Here is a 21,156-nt window from a genome sequence, read left to right on the forward strand (position 1 = left end):
GAGTGGCAGGAAGTCATGCATTTGGGATTCCTGAACGTTACAGGGGCGAGAAGCAAAAGAGGCAGGGGGAAGGGCTGCTGTTTTGGGCTGCAGTCCTACAACTCTTGTAATATCTACTTCCAGTCTTGGCAGATTCCCTGCTGCAGAGAGACGGTGGCTGCCTTCCAACTAACTGCAGCTCCTGCTTTGAAAGGAGTCTGCTTTCTGACTTGCTGCTACTGCATTCTGATTTGCATTAGGAGATTCTGATGCAAGATATGAGATTGTTTCATCAGGCTTTCTTCAGAACTGACGAGACACGAGAGCCCCTTTATTGTATCCTGCAGCGTTTTGAACAGTTCTTTTATTAAAATAATAAACTACAAAAGAGGAGAAATTGATACCAGTGCAGTTAATAAATAAAGCCTCGGGGAATGTCACTCTTTCTCAACCTATCCTTTCTCACAAAGGAGTAAGGATAAAATATAGGGTTACCAACCTCCAGGAGATCTCCTGGGTTCTCAAGTGTTCTCCAGGTGGCAGATCAGTTCCCCTGGAGGAAATGGTTGCTTTAGAAAGTGGACTGCATGGCATTATACCCCGCTGAAGTCCCTCCCTGGACTCCACCCCAAAAAACTCAAGGAATTTCCCAATCTGGACCTAAAGGTAAAGGTCCCCTGTGCAAGCACCAGGTCATTCTTGACCCATGGGGGATGACGTCACATCCCGACGTTTACAAGGCAGACTTTGTTTATGGGGTGGTTTGCCAGGGCCTTCCCCAGTCATCTTCCTTTTACCCCCAGCAAGCTGGGTCCTCATTTTACTGACCTCGGAAGGATGGAAGGCTGAGTCAACCTTGAGCCGGCTACCTGAAACCGACTTCCGTCGGGATCGAACTCAGGTCGTGAGCAGAACTTTTGACTGCAGTACTGCAGCTTACCACTCTGCGCCATGGGGCTCTTCTCTAACCTGGACCTAGCAACTCTAATAAAATGGGATACCTGATGGAAAGACAGGGTACAAATGATATATTTTTTTAAAAAAAAATTTGGGGCATAATCACTGATATGAGGGATAACTTCAGGCAGTGTTGAGTTTGGGGCTGGTTCCCTATGGATCAGCATCTGTAGTTTCATGGGTATGGTTGTTGTGTTTCTTTCAGGGCTTTCAAAGGAGGTAGGTGAGGAGAGTTGAAAGTTCAGTGGCTTTTCCTGCCTGAATGGCCTAGTTCTAACTGCAGTGGCAATCTGGGTGGTACTATGCCCAGACAGCTGGCCGAGCCTGATGGGTTGAACGTTTCTCCATTTTTTAGGGGGGAAATCCCTGTATTTACAAATATGGCATGTCCAGAAAACAATCGGAATAGAAAGCTTCTCTCTGACATGCTAGATTTCCATGTACTGGGAGTATTTTCCATTGGAGGAACATTCCCTGATGCAAATGGCATATGGTACCGCCCAGGTGCTGCTTTATCACCTCAGTGTGAACTTGGCCTGTGATGCAGTGTTAGGGGAATGAGTGGGTGGGATATAACCAGCTTTTCCACTGGTGAAAAAGAGAGGATGGAGTCCCCTTTGACTATCAAAATGGCTGTACAGAGGATCTTGGGGGATAGGGGCTATAGTAAGAAAGGAACTTGAATCCAGCCAAAATATATTGCTGCTTATAGATTTACAGTGCAACCCAAATATTACCAACAAACGAAACATCAAAATGGGAGTTGAAAGTTCTTCAAGGAACATTATTCAGCATTTCACCTTACTGAGCCCTGTCTAATTTTGGCTGCTGCACCATGTGCAGGGGTCCCTCAGCACAGTGCCCCGGACAGTGAAAAGAAGTTTTGTGATAAACAGGAGTTGTGTGGGCGCAACGGAGCCTCTGGAAAGCCCAGACTGTATTGTCTGAGTATGTATGAAATATCCCTGTGTGAGGAAACAAACAAGAACCTTGGAAAATCTATATGCTGACATAAAAGGCCCTGGTGGGAGCCACTGCTTGGTTGGGGCTCCCTGTTGTACTCATATAACTTTAAAACAAACACATTTGCGTCATATGGCATTTGACACAGTCCCTTAGATTTGGACAGTTCTGGTCAGGATTTCTTCACAGTGAGAGGCTTACAGCTGCCTAATAATGTCCCAGTGTCTGATGTGGCCCTCTGTTCAAATAAGCACTAGAGTTTTTCTGTTTTGAATCTTTTTATAGTTATTTTGACTCAATAAAGGAAGCCACAGCCTTCAATTTGCAAGATCTGAGCAAGGCTGTCAAAGATAGGACATTTTGGAGGACTTTCATTCATAGGGTCGCCAGGAGTTGGAAGCGACTTGACGGCACTTAACACACACACACATAGGAGCACATAGGAAAGGGCCATTCTCCCAGGCTCCCCCTGATAGGGTTGCCAGGTCCCTCCTGGCCACTGGCACGGGATGTGGGGTAGGGTTTCCATATCCAGGCTGGGAAACTCCTGGAGATTTGGGGACTGAGCCTGGGGAGGATAGGGACCTCAGTGGGGTACAATGTCTACCCTCCAAAGCATTTATTTTCTCCAGGGGAACTGATCCCTGTAGTCTGGAGATGAGCTGTAATTCCGGGGAATCCCCAGGTCCCAGCTGGAGGCTGGCATCCTTACCCCCGAGGAGAATCATGGAGATTGTGTGGGAGTAGCACTGGAACGGGCCCCTTAGTGACATTCCCAGACACCTTGGCCTGATTTTGCTGTCAACTGTTCCAGGGTTTGGGTGGATTTCTTTGAAACGTTAGTGCATTACTGACAGAAATATGAAGGCATTTTTAATTCCCACAGTATTGATCAATTTTCTACAGATTCCCCCCCCCGATTGTTACCTCTTTGCCTCTTATATTGCTAACCTATCAGAACAGTATAAATATACACATAGTTGACATTTTTACTATATCTTTTGTCAAATTGACTGTGCAGTATTTCAAGAAAAGAAAAAAAAAATAGGGCCTTTGAGCTCCATATTGCTTTTGGCTTACTATGCACTTTTTCACCACACAAAGGACTCATAAAAAGGTACTGGAACTTTATCTGATTTCTGACCCAGTATATAATCACTGATATTTCTTGGCAAGCTTCTCAATGGTAACTATAAATATTTTACTGGTAAGTGGTCTATAATTTATTTTGCTAGTCAACGTCTTGTCCAAGGTAATCAGGAGAACGTTAAAAAGGTCATAAAAACTCTCTATAGTTTTCTTTTTAGAAGTGTTTGAATGAATGAACAAATAAAGCTCTGTTTTATTCTAGGAAAAAGCTTTGTAAAAATTGTGCAACAGCTTAGACCAACAATTAAATGGAAAGGAAATCTTCTGAGCTAGAATTTCCACCATTCTGGGGCTACAATTTCTGGCTGCTGTTTCTTTGAGAGATTTTTTTCTGTATAAAGTTATTTCACTACTCTTGAAAGCCTGAAGCACCACTGGGTAAATATATTTATTTATTTATTTACAAAATTTATATCCCGCCTTTCTGCTCTTTCCCTTTTCTTTGGGAAAGAGTTCCAGAGTTTTGGTGCCATGACCGAGAAGGGCCTCTCCTGAGTTGCCCCACACACCCAATCTCAGAAGGTGGGGACACCTCAAGCAGGGCCTGGTTATCTGAAAGAGGGCTTCTCCTGTGTATCCCTCCCAGTATTCTACAATCTTCCAAGAAAGCTGTAGTATTTGTGTGTGGGAGTGCATGATTTCAAAGCCTATTTAGTAGTGATATCGCAATTATGGAAGTCCCTGCCAAAGGACTGCACATCTTTCCCCACTTCTTTTCCTGGTTTGAATGGCAAGGAGAGTTCGAAAGGCATTTGGCTTTCTGGAGGCTAGTTACAGCTGGAGATAGATGGAGACTGGGTTTCTTGTATTATCTTGTCTAATTGATACGTGTTAATTTCAATGCTTTTAATTATTAATGGTTTTGAATTTTTATGATTTAAAAAAAGATTTATATACACATTTTTTCAGCTTTCGAAAACACTACACAATAATGTAGATTTCAGAAACTTCTTCAGATTTTAATATATGGCTACATTTTTTCTATTTAATATAGTAGATCTGTATTGTTTTGTCACAAGATGTCACTAACATGCTCTTTGCACAAATTAGTGACAGTTATTACTTTTGCTATGTATTGTATATTTTGTGCTTTATTTTTGTTGGGCTGATTTAATGCATTTGTATAATCAGTTTGAGGGTAGGAAAGTTCGATGCAAAATTTCATTCTCTATGGCAGACAAGGAGAAACTGCCCGGTTTCAGCAGGATGAGTCTGTCCCTCACCCTTAAACATTTGTGACCCACCTATCAGCCTGAGGGCTATTACAACAAAATAAAGTCCAAAAATTAGTAAATGTTAATATCCCTACCACCAAATCACAAACGTCAATCTAAGGGTCCATAGCCATACTGAAAAACAATTAAGACCATCTAAAGAATAGCCTCCACAAACCATAGTAAAGCAGAGCAGTAAAGTTAAGCTGAAAGGCAGAGCAAAGAATCAACTCCCCAAATATATATATGAACTAGCCAACTCGATAAATAGAATAAAATCATAAATTGCCAGCTGAATTGGCCATGCCCAACCAGCCATTTTAACATCAACAGCTCATTTATTCAGATTCCAGGCAAAGAACCAGGTGTATGTGCATGGGGGAACACATTCCACAATAGGTATGCCGCGACTGAAAAGACTACTTCTTGCAGCGGTCACTGGGTGTGTGTGGGGTGTAGTCTGGGGAAGTGGGGTTTGGGGATGGGAGAGTCTTCAGCAAGGTATAATGCCATAGAGTCTGCCTTCCAAAGCAACAATTTTTCTGCAAGGGAACTGATTTATGTTGTCTGGAGATCAGTTGTAATTTTGGGAGGTATCCAGGCCATACCTGGAGGTTGGCAACCCTAAAGCTGAACCACAACAAAATGTGATATGTCTCGTATTATGGGATAAGGAGCCCTAAAACTAAGTAGCAAGGAGACTTAAGTATCCTTAAGGCTGAAATAAAAATCCATGCAACTGAAGAAATGTCTGAGCAAAATTAAACCCCTTACCTAGAACCGTGTTTGCGTTGCATTTATACTTTGTTCTAAGACAATTTTACAACTGGTACCACATTCTATGGCTTTCTTCTGTGCTCCATCAGAACCTCGGCAGTCTTGGTTGGTCCAATAATTCTTTTAATAAAAGTGCTTAGGTTTAGTTCAGGTTTACTGTCCATATGCTACTACCAAAAATAGGTATGGTGTGGGACTGAGTTCTTCATTTATTGCATTAATTTTGTTTGAGTGTGTAAGAGAACATAAGGAACAAACTGATTTCTATCACAAATAATTGTCCATAGGAAGTAGAAACTCCTTATTGTCTGAAATATTTATGCCAGGACATAGGTTTGGATCCAACCAGCTTTTCCATTGGTGGTAAAAGGAAGTTGGGATCCCCTTCAACCACCAAAAAAAGCGATGCTGGGGATCATGGGGCCTTCCTGGATACAAGCCCTACAAGATGGGAACTGTAGCCAAGAGGGAAACTGGGTTATATTAAACAAAAAAACTTGCTGGATGCAACCCATGAACTGGTTAATATTGCTACAGTTTTTATTGTAGGGAGAAAAGAACATTGTCAGACTATTACAAAGATTGCTACTAAGATCTAAGATGATTTGGGCAAATCACCGTTGTTTGGACTCAGTTTCCCAGCTTCCAAATGGGGAGGCAAATGAGTTATCTCAGGGAGTTGTTATGAGCATGAGCAACACAATGACAGTAAAAAAACGAAATCCAAATCTGGTGTGCAGTACAGCTGTTACATACAACAAACACGGTTGTACAGCAACTATGCATTTCTAGATGCTCCCTGTAGTAATAAGCTATGCACTTTAGAGGTATGCTGTTATTCAGGGAAAAGAGAGAGAGCAGGAGTTCCAAACTTTGTGGAGCTTGTGAGCAATACTGGAATTCTGAGAAGTACCCCAAAAAAATGGTCACCGTGTGAGCAGGGGTCGGTCACGGACTATTCAGAGGTTGCAAGCCGAGCATCCTTCTGCGATGGAGGTGGTAGTTTCTAAATGGGTCCTCTGTACCAAGGGTGCTCTTCTGGAGCACCTCTTGTTCCAGTGGGGTGAAGGAAAGCCAGGACTGGTTTCTTGCTGTGGGGAAGAAAGAAGTGGGCACCAAGAAACAGGAGTGCTACACTGGAGAGCACTAAATCAGAGCAAATGATATTAATTACCTCTAAGTTTTGGTGCTGTGTCAGAATTGAGGTGATTTACCTATTCCTGAGTTGTCTAGAGAAGCTTTACTTAAGACTAAAGTCAGCGTTCTGGAGAAGCACAGCCCGTTCAGAGGTGGCAAAATCCCGGACGAGCCCGTGTATCCAGTTACTGTGTTTGCCTTGAAATTATTTACGCTTATCAGTGGAGGACAAGCGTAAACGGTAAATTTGCTCTGCATCTATAGCCCCAACTGTTAGTCTCTGTCAATGGCGTGACTATGAATAATTTATAAACAGGGTTATCCAAAAACCATAGGAAAGGGTCATTAGCATTTTAATGAAAAGATGCAGGCATTATACTAAATCTTTGCATTCTTTTTTTTCTTTTCTTTCTCTTCCCCCAGTGAAACAGTTCTGCCGTAAGCTTTGAAAACAGCTGACCACACGGGATAATGTGCTGACTGGCGCTATGGGCAGGCGATACCCAGGGGCTCACTTTCATCAAAGCAATTCATGTAAGTATGCAGATCTCTTCGCTACCTGTCCATTTAAACAACAGCAGCAACAAAACCCTGTAGCTTATCCGGGTTGACTTTGGCTTAATTAGTCTCTGTTTTTACTGCTATATAAGTAATGATTTGCTGGTAATTATTCCTTATACTTTCAAAGGATGCTTACAGTGCAACCTGCAGCAGCATTGCACCCTTCTAAGCCCATTGACTTCAGTGGACTTAGAAGAGTATAACTGTGTTTGGGGTTACACTATGAGGTGTAGAAGAAATGTAAAAGTACAAAAAAAAAATTGTTGCAATAAATTCTGTTGAATCCAAAGCATAGAATTTCTGTGTACTAGCTACCAATATTATTGCTTCAGTTGTCAGCTCGCTTTTATAACATTGCATACATTAAACCAAATAAGTTTATGGCACCTTTTATACAAATCTTCCATGCATGATCTCCCTTCATTCCATACTGCGGAACGCCAGTCCTCAAGGTGGAATTTGCTGCCAGTGGATGGAGTGATGGCTACTAGAATACATGGCTTTCAAAGGGGATTAGGCAGATTGATGGAGCAGAGGCGATTAAAGCGAACCCCAGTAGCCAGAGGCAGTAAACCTCTAAATAACAGAGCTAGGAGGCAACATTAGGAGAAGGTCTTCGCCTCTATGCCCTGCTTGTTGGCTCTCCAGGGAAGCTGGTTGGCTGCTATGTGAAACAGGATGCTGGACTACAATGACCGGTGGTTTGATCCAGCAGGGCACCTCTTATGTGCACTTCCTCCCCTTCGTGGTTGGTGTTAATGGGTGGGGAAGGCAAGCGCCACCAGCAGGCATCAAGAGCAGCGACGTTCTCCTTTTGCACAGAGTACACAAAATGATCCAAGGTCTTGTGAGACAATTTCAAGTTTGCATATCACGCCTCTTGCCAAAGAAAGGGGACCTGCTGAAGATACTTTGCCTGAGGGCAAGTGGGAGCATACGGCTGAACACTGAAATCGCAGCGGTTCACGGTTCAGTGCCAGTTAGATGCAGGGTAGAAAAACAGTATCAGAGGGGTTTATAGGAGCATCCTCTGTAGGCAAGACCCTTTTGATCCATTGGGAAAACCAATTCACGTACAGGTTTCCCCCTTTGCCTCTAGTGACATCTATACTTTGCAAAATCATACTTTATGGTGTCAGTGGCAACCCATTGGTTCCCTAATGGCTTTGCCAGATATGATTTCCTCTTCTTTCTCTGGCCAGTGGTCATTTTCTCCATCTTCTTCCTCACCGCCGGTCTCTCATTCCCCCCCCCCCCATCTCCCAGGGTGCTAATTGCAGCAGTCAGACTGAACTAAGCATGAAGTCACTTGCCTCTTGGAGCTAGGTCAGAGATCCTCCCTCAGGAGAGGAGGGATTTGGGTGGTAATTTTCAGCACAGATCTTCTGAATTATGGACAGTTGCTTCTGCACTGGCATAGAACCCACAGGTGTGACCACCCAGATAACCACCAGCGACAGGAAAAACAGACTCCTTGCCTGTAACAGTTTGTTTTTTCCTTTGGTATATTTCCTGTGGCTAATATCAGCAAAGGCCTTTAAGCCTTCAAGCCTGCTGCTTCGCAAGGTCTGTCAAATGATCTCAGGGGGTAGAATCACAAAGAGGGTGTCACATTTATACACACACACTTTGCACTTTAGAAATGTATGTTAAGGCTTGGAATTTTTGCTGTTGCCGGAGACTACTCTAATAGCACCCTGAATCTTTTCCTTGCTATGTTTTTTTTTTTTTTTTTTTTACAGTGTGGTATACTTAACAGAATATTTTGGTAACCATTTTCCTTTGAAGTGTTTTTGCAAGATAGTTTAGTAGTCATACTTGAGATGGCTGGGGTTATTTTTTTAAATTTGGGGTTTCCTCACCTGACTTTCCTTGTTGCAGACTGTGGAGGTTCTGCAAAGACTTCTGCAGGCTGAATTTAAGCCCACTGCTATAACACATTTATTGTATGACGAGGAATAGCTATTTAATCTTTAGGCTGGTGTCTGTTTAAATGGACTAGCAGAGATGACAGTTTCAAATAATTTATATTAGTTGTAGAATTAGTTGTCTTTGAATCAAGCGTGGAGCATAATTTTGGAGGTGCTTCAGTTATATTTCTGACAGTGCTTAAATCTTGATGAGTGAATCCTGTGATACTGCTTGGCTACGGCTGCCAACCTCCAGGTGGTATACAAACAACACACTAATATTATAAAGTTAGTGGTATACAAACCACACACTAATACTATAAAGTTAGTTCAACATGAAAGAATAGTATAGCGACTAAGCACACACTTCTATTAAACTTAGAAACTATTTTATATCCCGTGCAAGGTGCCAAAAACATAACTGAACAAACACACATAAACAATGACACTCAAAACAACTAACCCAATGCCCCAATTATGCACATGCAATCTTACAAGAACAAAAACATATATGACACTAAAAATACAACTTTAACCAGTTCATAGAACTCCAAACAATCCAAAGAAGGGAAACCAAGTCCAGGCGGCACAGACCAATAACCACTCAGTGAGTGGCTAATTCTTCAAGTTCGCAGTTGCGGTTTCTTTTGCTTGGAAGGTCATTCCGCCTGGCTGCTTCAAGAGGAAACTTGTCAGGCAAAAAGAAACGCTCTACCGGTGTAAAGCACGTTTTCACCACAAGGTGGCTTCATCAGCCTTCCCCTCTCCACAACAGACACTTTGTGAGGTAGGTGGGGCTGAGAGAGTCCGGAGATAACTGTGATTGGCCCAAGGTCACCCAGCAGACTTCATGTGTAGGAATCCATTTTGGTCACTGGGGGCTTCCTACAACAAAAACAGTTCCCAACAGCTTTAGGTCTCCAATGGTGGCCTTCATTGGAGACTCTCCGGACTCTCTCAGCCCCACCTACCTCACAAGGTGTCTGTTGTGGAGAGGGGAAGGCTGATGAAGCCACCTTGTGCTTTACACCGGTAGAGCATTTCTTTTTGCCTGACAAGTTTCCTCTTGAAGCAGCCAGGCCTTCCAAGCAAAATGACCTTCCAAGCAAAAGAAACCGCAACTGTGAACTTGAAGAATTAGCCACTCACTGAGTGGTAGTTGGTCTGTGCCGCCTGGACTTGGTTTCCCTTCTTTGGATTATTTGGAGTTCCATGAACTGGTCAAAGTTGTATCTTTAGTGTCATATAGATGTTTTTGTTCTTGTAAGATTACATGTGCATAATTGGGGCATTGGGTTAGTAGTTTTGATTGTCATTGTTTATGTGTGTTTGTACAGTTATGTTTTTGGCACCTTGCATGGGATATGAAATAGTTTCTAAGTTTAATAGAAGTGTGTGCTTAGTCGCTATATTATTCTTGTTGAACCTCCAGGTGGTGGCTGGAGATCTCCTGGGGTTACAACTGATCTCCAGGTGACAGAGATCAGTTAACCTGGAAAAAATGGTCGCTTTGGAAAGTGGTCTGTATGAGGTCCCTCCTTTCCCCAAACCCTGCCCTCCTCAGGCTTTGCCCCCAAAATCTCCAGGTATTTCCCAACCCAGAGCTGGCAACCCTATGCTTGACTCCTATACAAGATTCCATGTAAAACGTCCTGTCTACTTAGCCATTTTGGCCCGTATGATAGACAGACTCACTTCTCCCCACAGCTTGATAGGAACGGAGTCTGACAGCCATAAGGGTCACTTCAAAAGGTCATGGATATGTGGGGATATCACATAAGATGTGTGGAGAGCAGGGTCAGACTTGAGATGTAAAGGCCCAGAAAACAAATGGAAAAATTTGGCTGCAAGGGGCTTTTTTAATAAACACTTTTTAAATGAGCAGTTTTTTCCATTTTTGCAGGAAATTTGGAAAATTTGGGGGAGCACTAAAAAACAAACACACAAAATCCTGCAAAACATTTTACTCTTTAGAATGTGTAAAATGCTTCTTAAGACATGGTTATCCACGTTCAAAATAACTTCGAAGTGAATTTTATTTCACTGGAAGCTGCATGCAATTGTGCATTTTGTATTTTTTTTAGTAGGCATGGAAAACATGGGGCGCGGAACTTGACTTCTTAAGATATGCATTTTCATTAAAACAAAGGAACGTAAAAACCCAGTTTTCTGGCCTTCAAGGCTGTGAAGAGAAGCTTGAGAATGTGTTGATAAAGCATCTTAAAGTCTCAAAGATGTGCCAGTGTAGGTGTTCCCTTGGTCTTCAGTGTTCCCTTCCAGTGGTTAGCAGAAGCACAGTAAATTATACAAAATAAACAAGAAAATGCCTGATTTATGGAGGTCACAAAATTTAGCTGTTTTTGAGCAGATTGTGGATTCTGAATTATGATCATACAGAATAAATCCATGGCTCTGGGATTATTCAGTTTGATTTTTCTGTATTGGACTAAGTAAAGCAGATACGAAAGAGCCCCATGGCGTGGAGTGGAAAACTGCAGTACTGCAGTCAATGCTCCGCTCACAACCTGAGTTCGATCCTGACAGAAGTCAGTTTCAGGTAGCCAGCTCAAGGTTGACTCAGCCTTCTATCCTTCCAAGGTCAGTAAAATGAGTACCCACCTTGCTGGGGGTAAAGGGTAGATGGCTGGGGAAGGCAATGGGAAACCTCCTCATAAACATAGTCTGCCTAGTAAACGTCGTGATATGACGCCACTCCATGGGTCATTATTGACCCGGTGCTTGACAGGAGACTACCTTTACCTAAAGCAGATACAATTATGAAAATTGACTCCTCCCCCGCCCCCAGCATTATATTAGTACAATTATCAGCTGGTGCTGGATTGGGGATTCATGGTTGTTGGATGTAAATATACACTCTCCTCTGTGACCAGATTTATTATCACAAAGTAGAGACGACGCCAGGTTTAAGAAGCAAAGGGAGAAAAAAGCTTTTTTTATTTTGCCAGGCAAAAGAGGAAGACATTTTAGCCCTTTTCGGGTTCAAAAGTGAAAGTCTCCTAACAGACTCCGCCTAGTTCTCATATTTATACTTTTCCAGAGTTCTTTGTTCTAAGAGGATTTGAATATCTCCTCCTCTCAAATCCACCCTAACTCTGATCTCATTTTGTGGTCACATGTATATGATCTCATCTGTTATTTGGTGATATCCTGTACCAGATACGAAAAATCACCTGCTTTGTTCAGTTTAAGTTAGACAGGACTATTTTCTACTGACTTATATAAATAACCACAGCTTACAAATATAATAGAAAAATAACATTTTTCCAATATGCTAGAATTAAATTAATTAAAATCTTACACATCCCACAGTCCCCCCTCATGATTAAAATCAAAATTATTTTGAATCTTGATCATTCTATTATATTAACTTGCAATTTTAAAACAATAATGTAGACACAATGTTTCCCTAGCCACTTTTTTTAACCCAAAGGACCAAATAATACATCAAAATGGCTTTCTAAAAGCGTTTTAAACATTTACTCTTGTTCTTTAGCTAACAATTGTGCTTTGGTTTCCAAGTTTTCAATCATAAGTCTTGTTGATTTTTGAATAAAAAATTAAGTTCGCCTGCAGGTTCGACCAACCACTTCGAGCCTCTTGCGCTTGAGCTCTCTCCAGTTGCAATGGCTTTGGCTGCCACGACGTCATCTACTGCCCTTCTGATCTCGGCCTTACACGGTGGTAGCACTTTCTTGCATCTGGACTAATGGACCCAGCCTCCCTTTCCATTTACCTTTACTGCGACATTTGTGGTGAAAAGAATTTGGAACGGACCCGTTTACCTGAGCTGGAGAGTAGTATGCTTTTAAGATTTTACAAACACCCAGTCTCTTATTAAAAAAAGAATGGACAACAGAGTTTAGGGGGAGAGGTTGTACAACACAAGCCAGTTTTTTTGGGTTTCCTTTAAAGCTGCACTTAAAGTTTTTATATAGTTTTTCATATATCTGTTTCCAACCTCTTTATTGGGTGTTCCCTGATTCTAAAAATGCTAAAAGAGACATTCATACAGAGCCTCAAAGGGCAACAACTTGTGTGGCCCCCGGGCTAATATACGGATGCGTGTCAGTGTGATAGGCAATACATCTGACCATTTTAAATTAGTTTTTTTATACAAATTTTAATTAACATTTCTTTTTAGGGTCTGATTTATTTATTTATTTTTTACTGTCCCTGATAACTGGGGTCGCCAAGCCATGTAAAAACTATATTTTATTTTCATTTTTTTTTAGAACTGTTTTATAACTTCCCTAACAAATAACCCCCTCTGTCTACATATACCCTTTGATATGTTACATGCTTTTGCTATGTGTTTTGTTTTTTGATAGATGCCCTTTCCATTGTATGATTGCAAGAATATTTTTGTTAACCCTGTTTCCCAGATGACTATTTTAGTGTAATTGTGTGAGGATGTGTGTGATGTGTACCCTTAGGCTTTTTTTTTTCCAACCACCCCCCTCTTGTTTTTGTAGTCCCTACTTTTGCCATTCAGTTCCTTTTCTTCTTCAGTGCAGGGCCCTGTAGGTGGTAGTGTAAAAACTGGGGTTAAAGTCATTACCATATCACAGGATGTTGATTTTGCTGTAGTCACTTTTGCCATTTCATCAGCTTTGCAATTTCCTTTGGCCTCCTTGGTATGTCCAGTTTGATGTTATTGTCACCTGTAACTAAATATTGTCCAAAACCTGTAAAATCAAATTTCCATGCTTTACAGCTCCCCACTAGCTGTCAGGACTTCTCGTTCTTTTTAGATGTATTTATATGCTTGTACAACTCCAAAAGCATCTTTGCTGTCAGTATAAATGTTCACAGTCTTACCTGCTGCTTTAAGTAAGGCCTGGTTCAATGCATATAATTCGGCTGCTTGTGCTGAAAATGACGCTGGTAATGGCTTTGCTTCAAGCACTTTGCACTCAGTCACCAGGCTGTATCCACTCTGCCTTTTTCCACTCACCACTTGAGAAGATCCATTAATCCAAATCTCGAGATCTGCGTTGTGGATAGGCTCATCTACCCGTGCCATGGTGCACATATCTACAGTCTGTAGACAGTCATGATATTCCTCCAGGTTAGTTGTTACAGGCAGCAGACTAGCAGGATTTTTGTAAGCCACTTGGCTCCTTTTTGTTGTAACAAAATAGTCACTGCATGAGGGCAAAACACTCTGATTGGATGTTCAATAGTCAATTTTTTTTGCTTCCTTCACAGCCAGGGCAGTTGCAGCTACTGCCCTCAAGCATGGAGGCCACTCTTGTGCCACTGGATCCAGCTGTTTTGATAAATAAGCTACAGGTCTTTCAGTTAGCCCACAAGTTTATGTAAGGACCCCCGCCATGCAACCCTCCTTTTGCAGGTCAGGGATACCCAGAGCTGGTGCTGTCATCAAAGCTTGCTTCAGCTCTTTTTACTTATGTGCATTTTCAGGTTCCCACTACAATACTTCTGGTTCCTCATCATGGCATATTTTTATAAAGTCTCTGGTTAGTTTACTATATTCTTTTATCCACTCACGACAAAATTTCAATATTCCCAAGAAGGACCTTAGCTGTTTCTTAGTTTGAGGGAGTGGCATGCGATAAATAGTCTTCCCTGTGTTATTTTGTGTCCCAAATAAATTACTTCCCTTTTGGGCTACTTGGAGTTTTTTCTTTTGAGACCCTATATTTTTTCTGTCCTAAGAAATTCAGCAATGAGATTGCTCCCTCTAACACCAGTTTCTTTGTTTTTGCAGAGATTATCTGGATTTTTTCACCCCAGGAGAAACAGGTCCTTAGAGTTGGCATCCAGTGGAATGCTAAAAAGGCATTTTTCAAATTTGTCACACTAAACCATACATGGTGTCCTGATGGGATGTACAGGAAAGTGTGAGGATCTGACACCACTGGATACCCATGTTGAACAATCTCATTAATTTCCTTTAAATCCTCAACTAATCTCCATCCTCTTCTCTTTCCTTTCCTTTTTTTTTTTTTTTTTAACCTGGCTTTGGCAATGCCAGAATAGGGATGTTGTCTCCCATTTGTCAGCAACTGCTGTACTACTGGTAATTTTAACTGGCATTTACGCTCCCAGTCAAAGGTTACCTGTATGGGTGAAATGTTCAACTGGCCTGCATTGTCATCTTGCACTTACAGCATTCGTTTACAAATAATATATATACTTTTTTTTTAATTAATGATGCCACTTTTATGTTATAACAACATAAAAACAGAAAAACATAAAATAAAAAGACACTGTCCTTCAGTGTTACTCCTTTGAAGATGCCTGCCACAGCCGCTGGCGAAACGTTAGGAAAGAAAATTCCAAGACCACGGTTACACAGCCCAGATAACCTATGAGAACCAATGAACTTTGACCGTGAAAGCCTTCAACAATACCTTGGCTTTAATTTGACTGTGTTTTAAAACACTTAATATATTAACATGATTTCTCCGTCCCTGGAGAAAACAGGCACCTAGCATCACCAATATCCATCTCATTGAATAACCATAACTATCCTCTCTCTTTATAAACCCTTCTGCTTTCCTCTCTTAAAGTCTTTCCCAACCATATATAACACCTTTCCTCAGCCCTCTTAAGCCAAAACACTTGCCCCTTCACAATACACTCAAAACATGCTCTAACTTTCTCATAACTTACTTATTCCCTCATATTAATACACATTGCCTTTCCACCTTGTAAGCATTTCCAGTCTGTTTCTTTTTTTATAAAGTTTGATACAGTTCACAAGACTTTGCTTTCCAAATTCCAAACACTTCGACTTGGCCCCTCCTCCTGCGTTCAGCAAGAGGGCTGGTTTAGTCAGAGTTAACTTAAAATTCCTTTTTTTTGTTTTTTTTTTGTTTCACATTTTAAACTTCAGAGAAAGAAAGGATCTTCTGTTAACAAAACAGTACTGCTGCCTTGATTTACGACCAGTCTGATAGAGAGAAGAACAGAAACACTTTGAAGCGGAGAAAGGAGGGGCATGGGGGATTTTTTCTCTTCCAGTCTCTTCCTCAGAAAGAAGACAACCAGATTACTTTTCTCCCAGCAAAGAACAGATTTTCAACAGAAAACAACAACAACACACACAACAAAACCAGACTACTCAAACAATTTGATTTCCTTTCGGCAACACAGTTTGAAGGGAGGAGGGAAATTCCTTTTGGCTGACGCCGTCCAGTATCCCAGGCTGGCCCCATAAAAAATAAACACGTTAACATTTGTCAAATAATCATATAACCCTTTATAAAATACTTCACAGAAAGAGAGGACACATAAATCACGCTGGACAAGACAAAACACAAAACTTACGTTCCCTTTTCTAGGCATTTACCTCTTCCAGTGCCCTGGAGGCAACTGGAAAAATTCCGGATCAGCACAGGATTTTACAATCCCTGCTCTTGCTACTGCTTTTTTTTTCATTGATAATATACCATTGGCTGAACCCTCTGTTACAGCCCCCGTTACCATTCCAACTCAGTGGCGTCCCACTGAGCCCCTTATCCATGGTGGCGTTGCTTCTGCCTTCTCCTCTTAGAAGGGCTTACCTCTAAGAACTGCCCCACCATTTAGGGTCCCGTAATTCCTTTCCGCGGTTCCTTACCTCCAGCCCGTTGCTTCTCCTGGGTCGGTTTAAAAGTGGGACTCTGCAATTGCACTCACCCCCAGATGCTGTGTCTGCCAAGCTTGAGGACCAGCGAAATCGCCGGGTGCACCTGTCCTACAAAACTTCGACACCACTCATCTGTGAGCAGTTGACAACCAGATGTCCCATCTGGGGTGCCATAAATCTGTTGGATGTAAATATACACTCTCCTCTGTGACCAGATTTATTATCACAAAGTAGAGACGACGCCAGGTTTAAGAAGCAAAGGGAGAAAAAAGCTTTTTTTATTTTGCCAGGCAAAAGAGGAAGACATTTCAGCCCTTTTCGGGTTCAAAAGTGAAAGTCTCCTAACAGACTCCGCCTAGTTCTCATATTTATACTTTTCCAGAGTTCTTTGTTCTAAGAGGATTTGAATATCTCCTCCTCTCAAATCCACCCTAACTCTGATCTCATTTTGTGGTCACATGTATATGATCTCATCTGTTATTTGGTGATATCCTGTACCAGATACGAAAAATCACCTGCTTTGTTCAGTTTAAGTTAGACAGGACTATTTTCTACTGACTTATATAAATAACCACAGCTTACAAATATAATAGAAAAATAACATTTTTCCAATATGCTAGAATTAAATTAATTAAAATCTTACACATCCCACATGGTTGGGACTGAACCAGTAAGAGGAAATTTCTCTACAAAAATGTGCTACCCACTTGCCACTGCTAAATAGTTTTTCCTGTGTTTAGTACCCTCCAGGCCTGGCTTAATGCCTCATGGGCTCATATCCTGGCCAAAGTTGATGTGGAATACGTGAGAGAGAAACAGCAAGAATGGAATAGAAAGGGCTGGATTAGAGGGTATGAGGTTGATTTTTAAAAGTTGCACTTACTAAGGCCCCAATTCCAGATAACATGAAAAAAAAGAGTTAAATAAAAAAACTCTCTCTGTCAGGTATCTTTAATTTGTAAGGGTTGTTAATAGCTTTTAAACCTGTTACTTGTGCAGAGTCCACAGCTTTTTCCAGTGGAAAGCGGAGAGTCGTGGTTCTTGATTGTTAACTTATTTGCTGTAAATGAAATTGTCAGCACGCACCAGAATGTGTTGGTTATACTTCACGAGCTATAACCTTTCTCCTGCTCTTTGTGATAATATACTTAGCTGTTTTATGGCAGCTGTGTTTTCTGTTTTTTGAATATAGGTATGGCTTTGGAGAATGTTGTAACATTCTGAAATGGAAATGTTGTAAGTAATCTAATGTATTAGGAATTTAGCTTTGGTGATTTAGGCTGAGCATTCCTTCAAAGTTTTTTGAATGGAAGACCTAATGAATTCTCTGTTTCCTGGCCAACCCTTCTGCATATTATAATTTAGTCCAAATTCAGCATATTCTTTCTGCCAGGAAATCCACTTTGGTGACTTTTTCAGCTTCTTTATAGAGATCCGAGTTTAAAGAGCCATGAAGCATGCTTGCTATTGTCATTTTGTGTGGGGGAATAGAGTATATTTTCACAGTTGGCATTAAACACATCTATGTAAAACTTCAGTGTCCTTTAGAAAACCGCAAGTGAGTTTCATCCAAAGGAAGCACAACAGAGTAAAAAATATCATCAGGCAGAACAGTTGCAGTCATGTGATAGCTAGTAATGCCCTCTGGTTTAATGAAAGCTGAGATTTTTATCAGCTTTTTATTTATTTATTTAAAGCATTTGTTAGCTGCTTTTCTTATGGCGCTCAGGGCAGCTTACAACATAAATAAAATACATAAAATTAAATACCTTAAAAACATAAAAGCCAAAATTTAAAATTGTAACTCAGAATTGCTAGTAAGCGTAACCAAATGCAGGCCTAAAGATCAAAAGTGAACGGGCCAGGTGCACCTCACCTCCCTGGGGAGACTGTTCCATAATCATGGGGCTGCCACTGAAAAGGCCCTCTCTCCTGTACCTACCAAATGAGCTTCTTTGATGAGACAGTCAGGGGGGCCTCTCCCTGTGATCTTAGTTCCCTGGCAGGACCATATGGGAGAAGACAGTCCCTCAGACACCCTGGTCCCAAGCTCTAATGCTCAAAACCAACACTTTGAGTTGGTCTTGGGGGTGGATCGGCGGTAGCCATTGTCCTTGCTGTAATAGCGGGGTCACATGCTTGTCTGGGCCATACCATTTTGCTTTTTGTTTTCCTAATCTTGATTTAGCTTCTTTAGTTCTTTGTTCCAGCCACACAGTCTTCTTCCTGGCCTGCCAATTAATATCAGGGAGCCAGCCCGGAGCTGATCCTTGGGTGCATGTACAACCTTCTGCCTACCTCCTGCCCTTGTTTGTGGCTTTATAATGAAAGTATTTTGCTTTTGTGGCAAACCACAGTTTGTTGTAATATCCACCTCCATGAGTGGAAGGATTTCTGACCGCAGGCTGTAACTTTCTCTCTTCCCACTGCAGCCTGAAACACTTTCCCAAAATACTGTTCTTGCAAGGCTCCCGGCAGCACCATTTCCATGGGCATTCTGGGCTGGAAGGGGAGGCAAGAAATTTGCACCCTACCAGCGGAAATCCCTCCACCCAAGCAAACACTCCTGTGGATCCAAGTCCGTTGTTTGCTCTCTTCCCCGCAAAACCAAGATTCCAAACTCTGGTTTAATCCTAGCTTGGAATCTTGGTTTTGAGGGAAGCGAACCAATCATACTAGTTCGTTTGGCTGTAACTACAAATTTTGGTTTGCTGCAGAAGCAGCGATTTGTACTTACTGAACGATGCGTGCAAGTCGAGGAAGGGTAGGGGGGCATGCATGAACCTGTTGTAATACGACAACAAAATAGTCCTCCTTAGATTTGCTGCTAGCATGAAGCACTGTGTGAAGATGCAATCAAAAGAGGGGCTGTATCTGGAGTTTTTTCTGTCATACAGCTTTTCAGAATTTGTAAACATTTCAGTGCTTAGCAATTAGTGTAACAGGGTGCTGGGACTATTTTATTTTTGGTAAAAGAAATTGTGCTGCTTAAAATATGAGCAAATGTTGGTTAACTTTGGCCTTTTGTGATTAAAAAAACATTTCTAGTGCAATTTTTCTGTCTTTATTTGCAAGGTTTAGCTTTACTGAATGAATAATCCAGCTGCTATGTGGCAATACCCAGTATCCATAAAATACCAATAAATGTGCTGTGCTGGCTTTAATTTGTGGCTTTTGTGTTTGTTTTTAATTTCTTAAAATGATCCCTCTTTTCAGATTTCAAATTATAATCTCTTTCCTGATCCATTGCTGAAGCCCCGTGATCCATGTCAGAAGTACTTACAGGTCAGATGCCCTTTCACATATTTTAATGGACTAGCATTTCACCTCTCTCCCTCTTGTTGCCTGGCCCGTCATTTTGCCTTAATTTTGCACTTAAGAATTTAAAGAACATGTGTCTTCTTTCTCTTTTCCTTTCTTCATGTTTTCTCTTCTTTTAATCAGCCAGCTTTTCGAAAACCAAGTACAAGCATTGTGCCAGTAGCTTAACTCTGGAGCAAGCCAAGGGGATTGCCCACACCCTACCTCCCTCCGTCTCCCTTCTGGACCACAAATCCCTCATTGGTGGGCTTAACTGCGGCTAACCCTTGTATCAGCAGCACAGTTAATCATGGGTGGAACTACATTTTATCACCCCAAATGGATGTTTCCAGGCCTGCGAGCCAAGATAATGTGAAACCAGAGGGAAATATGTGGGGGTGGATCAGGAATACTTAATGAGTATCACTGGTCTACGCCTAGGGGGGTTATAGGTTACAGGGTTCCTAGAGTCCTTGCCATATGGAACCTTTCAATTCGAGTTATTTCCTGAGGAGTGCAATGGTTGTACAAAAAGCAACTAGAGAGTGGTCCCTTGCAACTGATGAATTGCATACTATTCAGCATTCCACAAATGAAAACGGACATTTTAGCATACTCATGGTACCCCTATTCACAAACCAAGAATTACTGCCTGAGGGACCCCTCTTCTCTACGTTATGGAAGACTTCTCTCCAGTTACTGTATACCCTTAACTTTTGACTACTGCAAACAGACTAACACGGCTACCCACTGTGTATACCCTTAACGTACTTTACAGTAGTCTGTTGTGCTCTGGCTTCTACAGCTAGATGTGCTAGTAAACTGGCGATAACCCCTTCATAAAAATTAAGATTGTTTAGTGGAACATATAATCTCACAGTAGATATGGCTGGGTGTGCTATCAAGTAGCTGAACCTCCTAAAAAAGCATACTATCAGGATAGGTGGTTGGGGCAGGGATAGAAAGGAAAGTAGTACACTTCTTTCTGCACAGGGGTGCATAGTAATAAAAAACATTTAAGTGTCCCCTCCAATTTCCCCCACAGGCACAGTAGGAATGCTGATCGACTAGGGACAGTAATAGAAAAGGGGGACCGCCTCTGTTAACAGGGACAGTGGGAATACCTTTGTTTAGGCCTAAATTGGGAGGTACAAATGGCTTTAACGGTTGACTAAGAGCAGAACCTGGCAAGATGTTACAAGTTCTGACGATAGAGCTCCCAGAGCTCCCCCCCCCCTTATGATATCATGGGAGAGGGGGGACAGCTGATTTCATTGTGAAAGCCAGCATGGTATAGTGGGTAGAGTATCAGACTAGGATAGGGTTGCCAACCTCCAGGTACTAGCTGGAGATCGCCTGCTATTACAGTTGATCTCCAGCTGATAGAGATCTGTTCCCCTGGAGAAAATGGCTGCTCTGGCAATTGGACTCCATGGCATTGAAGTCCTTCTCTTCCCCAAACCCCACCCTCCTCAGTCTCTGCCCTAAAAACCTCCCGCTGGTCGCCAAGAGGGACCTGGCAGCCCTAGACTAGGATCTGGGAGACCCAGGTTTGAACCCCCACTCTGCCATGGAAGCTTGCTGGGTGTCC

The 21,156-nt window shown here is 41.8% G+C and overlaps 1 protein-coding gene across 4 annotated transcripts in view; it reads left to right on the forward strand.

Moving 5' to 3' along the window:
- The first annotated feature begins 6,609 nt into the window (after positions 1–6,609).
- Positions 6,610–21,156, forward strand: part of APBB2 (amyloid beta precursor protein binding family B member 2) — a 136,633-nt gene continuing 122,086 nt past the window's right edge. For all 4 annotated transcript variants that reach the window (XM_056855627.1, XM_056855628.1, XM_056855629.1 and 1 more), the window contains exon 1: positions 6,610–6,710. In XM_056855627.1, the coding sequence (XP_056711605.1) occupies positions 6,665–6,710 (46 nt within the window). In that variant the 5' untranslated portion in view covers positions 6,610–6,664. The remainder of the gene's footprint in view (positions 6,711–21,156) is intronic.

The sequence above is a fragment of the Euleptes europaea genome, chromosome 9 (assembly GCF_029931775.1).
Source record: "Euleptes europaea isolate rEulEur1 chromosome 9, rEulEur1.hap1, whole genome shotgun sequence".
NCBI lineage: Eukaryota > Metazoa > Chordata > Lepidosauria > Squamata > Sphaerodactylidae > Euleptes > Euleptes europaea.